The 13,128-nt window shown below is 34.4% G+C and overlaps 2 protein-coding genes across 2 annotated transcripts; one reads left to right on the forward strand and one right to left on the reverse strand.

The window, feature by feature from the left end:
* Positions 1-2,976: 2,976 nt before the first annotated feature.
* Positions 2,977-4,257, forward strand: LOC7474032 (CEN-like protein 1). The gene is given in 5 exon segments (XM_002321867.4): positions 2,977-3,293; positions 3,391-3,452; positions 3,581-3,621; positions 3,706-3,806; positions 3,808-4,257. Coding segments are annotated over 5 exon segments (522 nt in total). The 5' UTR covers positions 2,977-3,092; the 3' UTR covers positions 3,925-4,257.
* A 419-nt stretch (positions 4,258-4,676) lies between these two features.
* Positions 4,677-10,562, reverse strand: LOC7454497 (E3 ubiquitin-protein ligase XBAT33). Its single transcript, XM_002322422.4, has 10 exons — positions 10,093-10,562; positions 9,942-10,001; positions 9,481-9,552; positions 9,187-9,371; positions 8,843-9,003; positions 8,690-8,748; positions 8,557-8,603; positions 8,314-8,457; positions 6,445-6,536; positions 4,677-5,563 (listed from the first exon to the last, which is right to left on the reverse strand). Exons 1-10 carry the CDS (start codon positions 10,267-10,269, stop codon positions 5,025-5,027), a joined length of 1,536 nt encoding a protein of 511 aa, XP_002322458.2. The 5' UTR covers positions 10,270-10,562; the 3' UTR covers positions 4,677-5,024.
* Positions 10,563-13,128: the final 2,566 nt, after the last annotated feature.

Genomic DNA, 13,128 nt, shown 5'->3' on the forward strand with positions numbered 1-13,128 from the left:
GAAGTGTGTCACTTCTTAAATCAAAGAGATGAAAATATTGTAGACTTGCGACTAGATTATATGAAATAACAAATTTACAATATGGCAAGAATATGACTGATCAGAATTAAAGTTTTAGAAATATATTTAATCCTCTAGTTTTAAAAATAACAAGTTTACACCATACTCGAGTCGAGTTAAAAAACTAACATAAAAAAATATTTAGATCATAAAAAATTATTTGATATTATTATTAAACTTAGACCAATAAATCATCCTTAAAAACTTCTTGACCTGAATCTTTTTTAGCCAATGTTTAAAATTGAATTATATGAGAGTTATCTCGATATAACCCAATCAATTTGACAGGTGCAAAAATTATCTGAACAACTATTGAAAAACATGGTTTGGGTTTAAAAAATCAAGATGTCCTTTTTTTATAATAATATTGAGATATTGATATATTGAATTGACTCGGGTTTCGCGACTTAATCTGTTAAATTCATGGTCTTTTTGATGAACTTCACGTAGTTTAAAAATTTATTTTTATTTAATTAATCCAATAACAAAAATAAATGCTATTAAAATTAAATACAAGCTCAAAAAACCAGCAGTAAATTGACACCCCCATCTTTCTTTTCTTTGTAATCCTTTCACCGCATTCGAATCTTCGGGTCCACGACAGAATGTAGTGGGAAAATTGGTTCTTGCTTAGCATTTCATTAACAATATATTCAAGAAAGGAGCAAGGTTGTAAGCAAATTAAGATGAAAAAACAGAGACTGATTAAGTACTTTTTAAACTAAAGAGACTAGATTATTTAATTATCTCTGAAAAACATGGGAATAAAGCTACAATTTACTCGATCAGATTCCATTTCTAGCTAGACGTGTCCCTTGGTTAAACAAACATCCAAGAGGATGACAAATGGCTAAATTTAACTAAAAAAATGATCCTCTAAAGTTTGGTTAATGATACGCGAGGACGACACCTATGCAATATTTGACTCAAAAAAGTGAAGGGCGGCCAATTCCAAAGTTTCATTAGACTCTTAAATGTCTAAGAAAAAGCAAGCCCTTCTTGCCTCAATTCATGCTGATCTTCAACACTGAGCCTGAGCATATTGTCATTTGTCAGTCAAGGCATCTGAAAAATACCAGTTCCCTATTCTTACTGTATTTCTTACTCTCATGATATTGATGTGGATGAAAACGTGTCAGGTTGTGAGCGGTTGTAGATTCGAGAGAGCTTCCCGTGATGGAGAAATGCATGCATGGCTTAATTTCTTGTTTATGTGCTAGCTAATACAGATCGATGAAAATGGATTTTATCTCTATTTCTGTAATATATTTTTAAGTTTAGTTTCGTCTTACTTGTATGCATCTTAAGTAGATATTAATTAAGTAGATAAATTATAGGGATTTTATTGTGATTATCGTGAGATATATGGGGCCGGATATATATTAATTATAAATATAATTAAGTGGCCAGCAAGGAGTACAGTCATATTTATATTATGTGTCAAGAATGCAAGAGAGGGAAGACCCACTTAGCCAAAAAATGACTCGCAACACTATTGGATGAGATGTCCTTGACTTGTATACCGTTGGCTACAATGGATTCCCTGATAGCGAGGCTATATATATTCCATTTAGTTTCTGCTGTTAAACTCGAATAAAAAATGGTGGTGCTGTAGAAGGGAAAAGATAGAATCTCTTATAGTTCTCCGAACATTTGCTCACATGTTGTCAATATGACTCTTGAGGTTTCGATGGCAAATTAATAGCCTAAAAGTTTTTAGAAGGGCGGGAGTCTTGAATCAAGCCATGATAAATAATTAAAATTCCCATTAATCTTGTAATCTTAGAGATTTGTTCGTTTAATCCATAAATATATCTGCTAGCTAGAACAACAAATCCATATCTGAGTATTTAAATTAATCTTCTACATGAGCTAATCTTTTGCAGATCTCACAGCTTAATAAAAGTGTCGTGGATGCATGCCTAAGTCCTCATTGACATTAATTATGTATTTTTCCACTATGTAAGTACTGTTTGATCTCTGATTATTGATAACTTTTATCTAGTGAGTATCATGCTAGAGAGGCAGCCAGCCCGTTGGATATGGTTTGCATGATGTTTGATCAGTAAACTATTTTTTAGTCCTCCAATTTTCAACCTAGGAATAACTCAGTCCTTCATATTTGAATAAATTATTTTTAATTTTTTTTATTCCAACCATGACATACCACATATACAAACAGAATCTCCCTACAAAATTAGTAATTTCAAACTAGCAAAAGCTTGAGCATATAAGGTTTGCTAGAAGGAGAGATGATCGCTTTTTCATTCCCAAGCATATGCTTTAATTTGATTGGAACTAGAGCTAGCTAGCTAGGGTTACTTAGAGAAAAAAAGCAAAGCAGTTGTGGTGGGGGCTAGCTTGAAATAATCTATTCTATGTGCCTCTAAGCAATATACCATTTAAGGCAAAACACCAATGAAGTGCTACAAAAACAGCAATTTCCTTCTCCTCTTCCATTGAATTATCTACACGTTCCCATGCTTGTTGATAAGATTTTTTTTTCGTCTCTAATGTAAGAAAGCATGTGTATGGAGAGGAGCACCTTAAAAGCTGAATTCCCATTTGCTCAAAGATATTATATTAAAGTGGAAATTCATAGGGAATTGGATTCTCTCATTCTCGTCAAGCCAATAAGCCAAAGACATGTTAGATTCTTAGATGACGAGGTGTGTTTATTATAGTGTTAAAGGCTTAAGAATTTCTTTCCAAAGGGATCTCTCGCAACACATCCCACAAACTATCACCATCTCTAGTGTCTTGTCTTCTCTATAGTACATTAATTCTTTGACAAGAGACGCCACATTTTCAATACTTATCACACCTGTTCTTTCCCTAATTAGACACCCATTTATGGTGTATTGTGTCGAAGCATTTTTTTAATTATTCCTTGAGCTTTTATCAAGTGTATAAAAGGCTCACTCGTGATCTCTATTCTCATTGCATCAAAACCTTAACAAATTGAGACATCACTTGTCTCTTCGCTACTCTCTAGCTCCCCCTCCCGTTTTCGTTTCCTTAACCACTACAAAATGTCAAGGGCCATGGAACCACTGACTGTCGGGAGAGTTGTGGGAGATGTGGTGGATATATTCACTCCTAGTGTGAGAATGACTGTTACTTATAACTCCAACAAACAAGTTGCTAATGGCTATGAATTCATGCCTTCTGTCATTGCTTATAAACCTAGAGTTGAGATTGGTGGTGAGGACATGAGGACTGCATATACACTAGTAAGTTAACGTTAGTTTTACCACCATTTTTAATATTAATGTCATTATGATCAATAGTTCCATTTTTAAGTCCTTTTTTTTTCTTGTGTCTTCGTAGATCATGACAGACCCTGATGCTCCAAGCCCCAGTGATCCTTACCTAAGAGAACATCTCCACTGGTTTGTACTATTAACACTGACTAAGAGTGACTCGTATATATGTTTATTTATATCCTTGATTATGGCACATTTTGAGGGGGGGGGGGGGGAATGTTTCTAATATGAGTTTTCTTGAAAAAAAATTTCAGGATGGTCACTGACATTCCTGGCACAACTGATGTTTCCTTTGGTGAGTTCTTATCTATCTAGAAATTATTTTTGTTTTACAGTTTGTTTCACAAATTTTATTAATGGGTTTGGTGCAAAACAACAGGAAGGGAAATTGTGAGCTATGAGACTCCAAAGCCCGTGGTTGGTATCCATAGATATGTGTTCATCTTATTTAAACAGAGAGGAAGGCAAACTGTGAGGGCCACCAGCTTCAAGAGACTGTTTCAACACTAGAATGTTCGCAGGAGAAAATGGATTGGGCCTGCCAGTGGCTGCAGTGTACTTTAATGCACAGAGAGAAACTGCTGCGAGGAGAAGGTGATGATTAAGAGAGTGTTGTGGGTTTTCCTTCATGGACAAAATAAAGGGTTTATTGTTTCCTGGTTTTAGGGTTTTGGATTGGCATGGCCACATTCCAGGGGACGTACTGTACTTATTGTCTTATGGTACTGTTTTCAAGTTTTTTTCCCTTTTCTGCTACTACTAGGTTTTGGGAGGTGTAGGTCCTACCTTCTTTTAGGGTATGTTATCATACGATGCATATAGCATCTGAAGCTAGCAAGATCCTTTGATGGGTACATGTCAAGCTCTGAGAGAATCTGTCATGGGACCCTAATATTTGGATTTGTTAACAAAAAGTAAGGTGTTGTTACCTTGTCTCACTTCTTAATTCATTTGTTTCTGGTCTAACATTGCTTGTCAGCGTGCTAGCTCCGTGGTCTTTAATTCGGAATTTGAACTGCCCACAACTTATCGGGGCTCATGAACAGATCAAACGTCAGCTCTTGATAACATAGCTTGTACGATGATCAATATAATGCGAACTATTAAAATGCAGTCGTGTCCATCACTAGCACCTTGCCTGTTTGTCTATTGTGTAGATAAACAGAACCTAAATTGTATATTGATCCATCATTGATGTCAGGACAGACGGACAATCTCTAAGCAGCTCTTGGCAGTTTACAGTAGACTACCAAGTAGGGTTTTTTCGCCACTCATAACTTGACAGAATGTCCTCTTGCTACTTCTCTACCTGATATCAGTGAATCTATTTCATTGTATAATAACCACGAGTAACAGAAGCAATGCAGTTAGTTTGAAGGAAGGAAGGAAAAGGGACAAGGTCTGTTCTTTGATGACACAACCGGTTACAAATGATCTGTAAAACACCCCCCCCCCCCCCCCCAATACAATTTTTACAACCCTCACCAGATATTTTAAAAATACATCTAAAGGGCACTCAACTGCCTTGTTTCCAAACCAAAATCCATTACCATGTGGTCAGCCGAAGAAAAACTGGAAGCAAACATGGATTTTGGAAATTTTCAGTGTTTGAGATTGGTATGACAAAATATCACCACCTTGCACACACACTGATGTCAATAAAATATTTAATCCAGACCATTCATCCACCAAAACAAGTCATGTATTTATTTCTGAATTGCACTGATGCTCTCTGCTGCAGCTCCTTCTTCCCCAAAACATACTTGAGCAGCTTGTTTTCTCAAGCCTTGGTCCTTCCATTTTATCCTGCTCTACAGATGTTTGTGGACGGTGAGAGGATTCATCTTGTGATTCTACCTCTTGGGGTTCAAAAGATGGGCATGGCCCATCATTGCAGGTACACAAAGGGATGCCAACAGAAGGAAATGGACTGCAAGTGACTGGGCAGAGAAAATCAGAAGAAACTGAAACCACACGATTCTTTCGGACCTCTGGTAAACATGCTGGCGATTGCCCATCCACATCATGTGAATGAAGCATGCATGGAGTGCACAGTCCGAGAGATAGAGGAAGCTTCATTTCTTTTGCTGAGGAACCAGGCAATCTAACAAAAGAGACAATTCCATGCCTGCAAAGAGGACATGGGATGGAGCCAGTAGGGCCCACCATTTCAGAAGGGATGTTGCACGTTGAGCAAAGATAGAGCGCGCATCTCACACAAAGCTCATGTCCGCACCCTGAATATGAGAATAACTGCCCATCAATAACATGAAACCAATGGCATACAGGACATACAATCAATTTAACCATAGATTACAAAGGTGACGGAGAAACTGAATAGTGAGATTTTCAATGCTTTCTAAATTAAAGTGGTGAAGAAGTTATCGCTTAGTTCAGATTTCAATCAAAGGGAAATTTCAGATAAACCTGATAAAAATACGCGCACTGGTATAAGAGATAGAAACCCCATACTACTTTTGGATGCCAACAAGAACAAGAGAAGCAGAAAGTTGATCTTCACAACTAAAGATGGATGGATGGATACATGGAATTTTTGCTGTTCTATACATTCAATCTCTAACCAAGGGAAAAACACAACAAAACAATGCACTTGACTTATCAAAAAGATGAATTCATAACCTTCATGCAAGGATTTAAAGACACCAGAGTCCTCAATCTTCACTAATAGGAAAGTTCATTTTGGTAGAAAGATAGAACTACCTAGTTGCAGCATATATACTAAAGTCCTTGGAAAGATGCAGCAGAAGTGGTGTATAGACATGAGTATACTGACATGATTGAGCAAATAAATAATGGAAATGGAAACCAGAACCAAAACAAATAGATATTGACCAATCAATGACATTCTCAAGAGGCCTATGATTAGTGTTGGCATTAAACCTAATCTCTTTTCTCCCAACAAGGAATATAATGGTGCTTAAGTAGGTGCATCTTAGAAAGCTGTGACATTTATTTAATGGAAGGGGAAATAGAGGCTTCAGCAAGAACCATATGCCTATAAATGTTCTCAGGTAGCACTGCTAATAAAGAGGATTGAGGTCCAAGGGAGCAACACAAGGCAAACATTGACATGTACAAAGACAGGAAAAGAGCAAACCTTCAGCGGCTACATTACATGCTCTCTCCAGGCAGACAGCACAAATATCAGGGTCATCAGAGGCGCTTACTGAGCAATGCATCCCGCTCTCTCTGCAAAGAATAGTTCACGAAGCATCATATTTAGTGTCCAATAGCAAGGGTTTGCATTATTTAACTAAACACTGATAAACTTTCAAATTCAAGTTACACTCCAAGGGCATTGGTTCGATTTGAGGCTAACAAAAAAGTAGACCATGGTTGACTTAGATTTGCTGGGTTAAGATCTAAAAAATTGTAACATCACAATATGAGTCTTGCATGAGCAACAAGTCAACAAATGATCTGGTGATGAAGCAATCAGTAGGGGAAACTCTTGACACAAGATACTGTCAGTCTTGATGCAATCATGTACAGATAATTCCATTCTTAGGGCAGCCAACATGTGGTGCTGTCAGTCTTCATGCAATTCTTACATAGGGGGTAACACTATTTCTGTTAGCTCATATAAAGCACCATGTGGTGTCCAGAAGATGAGCTGCTATCAGTTTATAGCAAGTGCCCACACCTGTCCCTCTAAGGATGGATGTGTTCTCCAATCAGAATTTCACAGATTTAGCATGAAAACCAAGTAAAGTTAATACAGGTCTTTAATTATTTTCTATATACGAAATATAACCAACAGACACTTGGACCATGCTTCATTAATTACCTTGTCTTTAACCATTTTCTGTTGTCATAAGAGCACACGAAACCACAAGTTATTCTTTTTTGGTTGAGTATCAAATACTATACATTCTGGGGGTACAATAACATGAGACTAAGCAGAGATAAAATCCTTAAAGGACTTTGAAAAATTCATGACTAATGCTCTCTTGACCACGATAACATGAGACAAAGGAGAGGAAAATATGCAATCTTTAAAGGAATTTGAAACACTCTTGATCTAGTGCTCTTGCCCATTCTTCTGCACACAAAGAACCTAGTGTTTATGTATACACGATACCCTGTGAATTTGCTAGCATGGAATTCACATTATACATAGATGGAACAGTAACTATGTCCACTTGAATGCACATATCAAAATAGGTTACTGGTTTAGAAATTTGTTAGGGGAGTATTGTGATTTTTAAATACTATGTGCATTTCTGCTACGAGCTAATAAATTCTCCAGTTATTCCTTTTCCTCTTCTCCTAGATGTAGTAAAAGCACCAGTTGATAGCAGGATGTCTAACAAAACATAAAAGTTGAAACTTTCTCTAGTTTCGACCCTTCACACTCTGCCTCTACAAAGCGTTTAGTAGTTTGATTTAATTCTGTAAGCATCATCATTACACCAATTCATACTGCAAGATGTCTCGCACAGCAAATGTAATCAGCAACTAGCTTGTACTGTATTCAGCAAGCAATGAGACATTAAGGTTTAGGTAATACTCATGTATCAATAAAACAGGCTCCATGTTAGGCAGACTTGGATCACAAGCTCACAGTGAACCAAGCTAGAGCAGCTTCTTTTTAGCCAAGTCTCCATGGATCATCTTTCCCTTTGTTGCAGAATTAATAAAAGCATCAAACCCAACCTTGCCCTTGAACATTAAGCTACCCAAGAAAGCAACACATGGCCAAGTGTGCACTCTTATCAGTTTAATATTAGAAACTAGGCCATTTCAATTGACTCAAATTTAATTTCTGAAATCCCTATGATCCAAATTTAGAAAATTATAAAAATCAAGTGTCTGAGACTTTAGTTACATCTGTTGCAATGATGTGTTTGAAATCACCATATTCTTAGCATTTATGTTTTTTCATGTCTACGAGCGTGTGTGCGCGTGTGAGTGTGAGTGTGAGTGTGAGTGTGAGAGAGAGCATATATCTTAAGTTGCAAAGTACCTTGCTATATTAAGCACACTCAAAAGAGGTAAGGATAAGTAATTCGAGTGAGGAAATCTAGGTATCGCAGAGTCAGAATTTGGTGCTAACAATGGTTCAAGCCAATGACGCCCCCACATTCTGGCAACATCAACAGGCAGCCACCTGAAGAATACACAATAGTGTCCATGTCATTTTTCACAATAAATTCCAGGGCTGTTGCATCAACCAGGCACAGCACAAAAAGAACCCAAAGCAATTTACCCGTTGCAATTTAATGTCATCCGACTGGCACCTCTTGCAAGGAGGATCTGGAGAATTAGCAGCACTATCATCTCATGTTCATGAACTTAAAGACAGGAAAAGACAAGCTTCTTGTTGTTGATATTATTCTTACCTGACAGCATTTTAAACTGCCCCCGCAAGCAGCATAATGCAAAGGGGTGCTTCCAGCTCCTACACATTGACATATTTATATTGTCAGAGGCACAAATCACAAATCAAAGATTTGAAAAAATAAAATTGTGGGGCATAGAGCAGAAAGGTAAACCTATCAAATCCATAGTTGTCCCATAATGAAATGTCACTGATGATACATTTGCATGAATATCAAGTAGAAGCTGTACACAGTCAAAATACCCATTCAATGCAGCAATATGAAGAGCAGTGATACCACCATCGGCCGCCTTATTTACAAACCTCGACAGTGCACTGCATGATGATATAACCTAAGTCAAATACTTTTGTGGCATCTAAAACCACTAAAAACAAAAAAAAAAAAAAATCTAACAGGAAGAGGGAAACATCAGACACCAACTATTCCCACAAAAGTAATGGAGCCAAAATTAATATACCATCAAAGTATAAACCTTTACAATCCAAATGAACTAATACCTCTGGTCAAACCTGTTCTTCACACTAGAACCATCCCTGGTATCACCTTCCATCTGAGTATGCATAGCTTCAAAGGGGGCACTAGGAACAAAATCAGCTACAACTAGTCTTATACATCTCACATGCCCATTTACTGCTGCAAAATGTAGAGCAGTTCTTCCACTAAGATAATCTGCCCTTATAACCTATAAAGCCACAATATTCACAAGGATGAATTAATAAAACACACAAACACACACCTTCCAGGTAAAACAGTTAATAAAAATTTCCCTCTGAGAAACTGAATTTACTTACATTGCATCTAAACAACAAAAGGGTCTGCACAACTTCCCAGTGTCCATATCTACAAGCTTGCATCAATGCCGTCTTCAAAACAGAATCATAAATAAATCAAAAACATACCCATTAATTTGTTTCAGATTAAGGAATCAAACCTTTTACTTATCTGGTTTCAAAAACAAGCTACATCCAAATGAAATCAAAATCTGGGTTTTGTTAATCTCCCAATAACTAACATTAACAGCAACAAAAATCCAAAATTTCTGCTTTTCTTAATTTCCCAAACAGTAACATTACAAAACCAAAAAAAAATCAAAACCAAAACTTTCACCATAGGAACCCAAAAAAAAAACCATTTCCAAAGTCGATCCAACAAATCATACCAACATTCCCACACACATATATATATCAAATCCTCCAAACAAAAACAAATCAATTAAATTAAATCCCATGAAAAAAAAAAGTTTTTTTTTTACCTGGCCACAATAATTCCTGGAATTCACATCAGCTCCATTCTCCAACAATAACCCCACAATCTAAAACAATAAAAACCAGACACGTTAACAAAAAGAAAACAAAAACCAAGAAAAGAAATGATCTTCCTTTTTTCACTTTTTTTGGTGTTACCTCATTGTGGCCTTTAGCAGCAGCAAAATGGAGAGGAGAATTAAGGCCGCCAAAAGTAGAATATTTAGCAAGACAAGGATTGCAATCCAATAACATCTTGGCTTCGACCAAATCTCCATCTCTTGCTGCGGAAACTAATCTCTCCCCTGATGCTGAGCACCCAAATGAATTCCCCATTGCGCTACCCTCCTCTCTCTCTCTCTCCCCCCTCTCTCTGTCTCAGACACCAACTTTTAATACAACAACAATTTTTCAGATTTGTGTTTTTTAAGGTTGTCTTTGGAGATGGAATTTTGGTGATGTGGTTGTTCTCCTTTTCCTTTCTTTTCTTTTTCTACCTCTCCTCTCCTCCTCTCTCTCTCTCTCTCTCTCTCTCTGCTTTTATGGTAGTGTTTTTTTTTTACATTGGTCTGTGAAATATGAGAGAGAAATAGAGAAGAATAGGAGAGAGGGAGGGAGGGAGGGAGGGAGACTTTTGTTGTTCTTGCCGTTTCTTTGTCTATGCTTTTGCTTTAATTTACCTCCACATCTCTTTTTGTGTTTTTTTTTTATTTAGTTTTTTTAATACTAATATTATTATTTCAAATGATTTTTACTATTGATGGATGCTTAATGCGTATGAAATGACCAATGAAAGCTATACATTTCAAATTACTTGGTATGGTAGCTATCATGTATTTGGTTAAAAAAATTGTGAAAGATTTTTGAATATAAAATAAATAAAAAATAAATGATTTTAACTTTTACATAATTTTAAAATGTAATTATACGTGGGGTTAGTGTGAAAAGTAATATCCGATAATAAATAAATTTTTTATATGATTAGATAAAAATTATCGCACCATCAAAAATATTATCTTAAGGTTTCATTTGATATGGCTTTTCAAAACCATAATTTTCATCTAAATTATGATTTTGAAAAAATATCAAATCTTAGTTTCATCAAAATCAAGATTTTAAGTGCTTATTTTAAAGCTGGATATAATTGCAGCCACACTCGCATTCTTTATCAGGTCACGTTTAGATTATGCTTTTTAAAAAATAAATTTTTTTAGTTTTAAATTATTTTTTGTGTGTTTTTTTATCATTTTTAATGTGTTGGTGTTAAAAATAAATAAATAAAAATATTATTTTTATTTATTTTCAAATATTTTTTAAAATAATATCCACTACACTTAATATATGTGTGTATTCAAAACCATGGTTTTGAAAGGGTTAACAAACATCTACTTTTAAATCAACTTGCTTTTTGGGTCAACACAACAACAAAAGTAGACACGCACTGGGAATCTAGAATAGAATATGGTGTTAAAGTCAATGTGTTTGACTAATGTGATCTATATATATTAAAGGTATATCAGTGTGTTTATTTTGGTGATTGTTTTTTTATGTGTTTTTTAAATTATTTTTTATTTAAAAAAATATTAAATTAATTTTTTTAGATTTTTTTTAATTATTTGACGTACTAATATAAAAAAATTAAAAAATATGTTAAAAAATTATTTTAATATATTTTAAATTAAAAAATACTTTAAAAAAATACATGTATCACATGCTAGCAATTTATAAGTCAAATAAAAAATACATATTAAAAATGCGATCCAATATTATTGATTTAAAAAAATACATATTAAAAAAATTTATATAAGCTAAATAAAATTGATCTCTTACAATATTATTGATTTATAAGTCAATAACAAATGCGATCCAAAAGAAAAGTATTCGAAGAGCGTGCAATTTACTGTCAGGAAAAATAATCAGGTGAAATACATACCACATCAAGTATTTTAAATTTTAGTTTTGAACATATTTGTCGGATTCAGTATAGATTTAATTCGAATAAAGATTTAAGTTATTAGTTATTAGTTATTAGGTTAACTTAAGGTAATCGAATCAATATTTTTTTTATTAAAATAATAATATTTTTTTTAAAAAAATATTAATATTAACCTAATCTAAATATGGATCAATTATAATTATAATTATAATTAGATTGACCAAGTTAATAAAAAAAATTTCGATTTAAATTAAAAGTCGACTCGAATTTTCAAAATCAATATAGTTAAGTTAAGGTAAAGTTCCTTCAAATATATGTGAGACGTGAAAAATATAATGCCATACCCATCCGATCAACCCATCTATACATTTATTCTCAATATATGAAAATATATATATATATACACACACTTGAATCAGACGGCAATGAATGGTTGATTATTATAATGAAGTGGATGGTTCCACATAAGATTACTTCTTACCTTGGGATTTACGCAGAAAGGATTAGGTTAAGTTTGGTGAGACGTGGGCCGTTTTGATTGGTCGTGGAAATTGAGAGAGAGGTCATCCAATTAGGTAGTTTTTGGAGGCTTAGTGCTTTTTTTTCCTCCTTTAATTTACGAGACAAATTGTTATATTTCAACTTGGAAAAAAAGTAAGGAAAAGGGAGAAAACTTGTAGAGTATAATTAAAATTGTCAAATTGCAAATATATTAATTCTTATTTATTTATTTATTGCTTCATATTGCATTTAGAATTTTAGGTAGTAGAAGGTTATGAAAATGGTAGAGATTTTACCAAATTGCAACTAGGTAAGCAGCATGAAGAATAGAAAAATTGTTTAGTACGTAGGAGAGGTTTCTTCACAAGGAAAAAAAAAATATAGAGTGCCTTTAAAGTTCATTCTAAGGTCTAAAATTTATTTATTTATTTATTTTGTGGGGGAAAATATCCCATGATCCTAAGATTAAGAATTTTACCAACTAAATCAGCTATTATTTTTGTTCGTGAGAATAAATCTCAAGTGTGAACTTGAATTGATGCATTTTGTGGGAAATTAAAATATGGGATTTATTTGTTTAATATTTTGTTAAAAATATTTATTATTTAGCAAAAATCTCTTTAAACTTTGAATTATAATATCAGCGTGGCTAGTGTTTTTGTTTTCTTAATTAAACTTTGAAATTTGAACAAGAAATATAAACTAGTCGACACGATTCTCAAAACATGATGCAGACATTATATATATATATATATATA

Source organism: Populus trichocarpa, chromosome 15 (genome assembly GCF_000002775.5).
Source record: "Populus trichocarpa isolate Nisqually-1 chromosome 15, P.trichocarpa_v4.1, whole genome shotgun sequence".
Classification (NCBI taxonomy): domain Eukaryota; kingdom Viridiplantae; phylum Streptophyta; class Magnoliopsida; order Malpighiales; family Salicaceae; genus Populus; species Populus trichocarpa.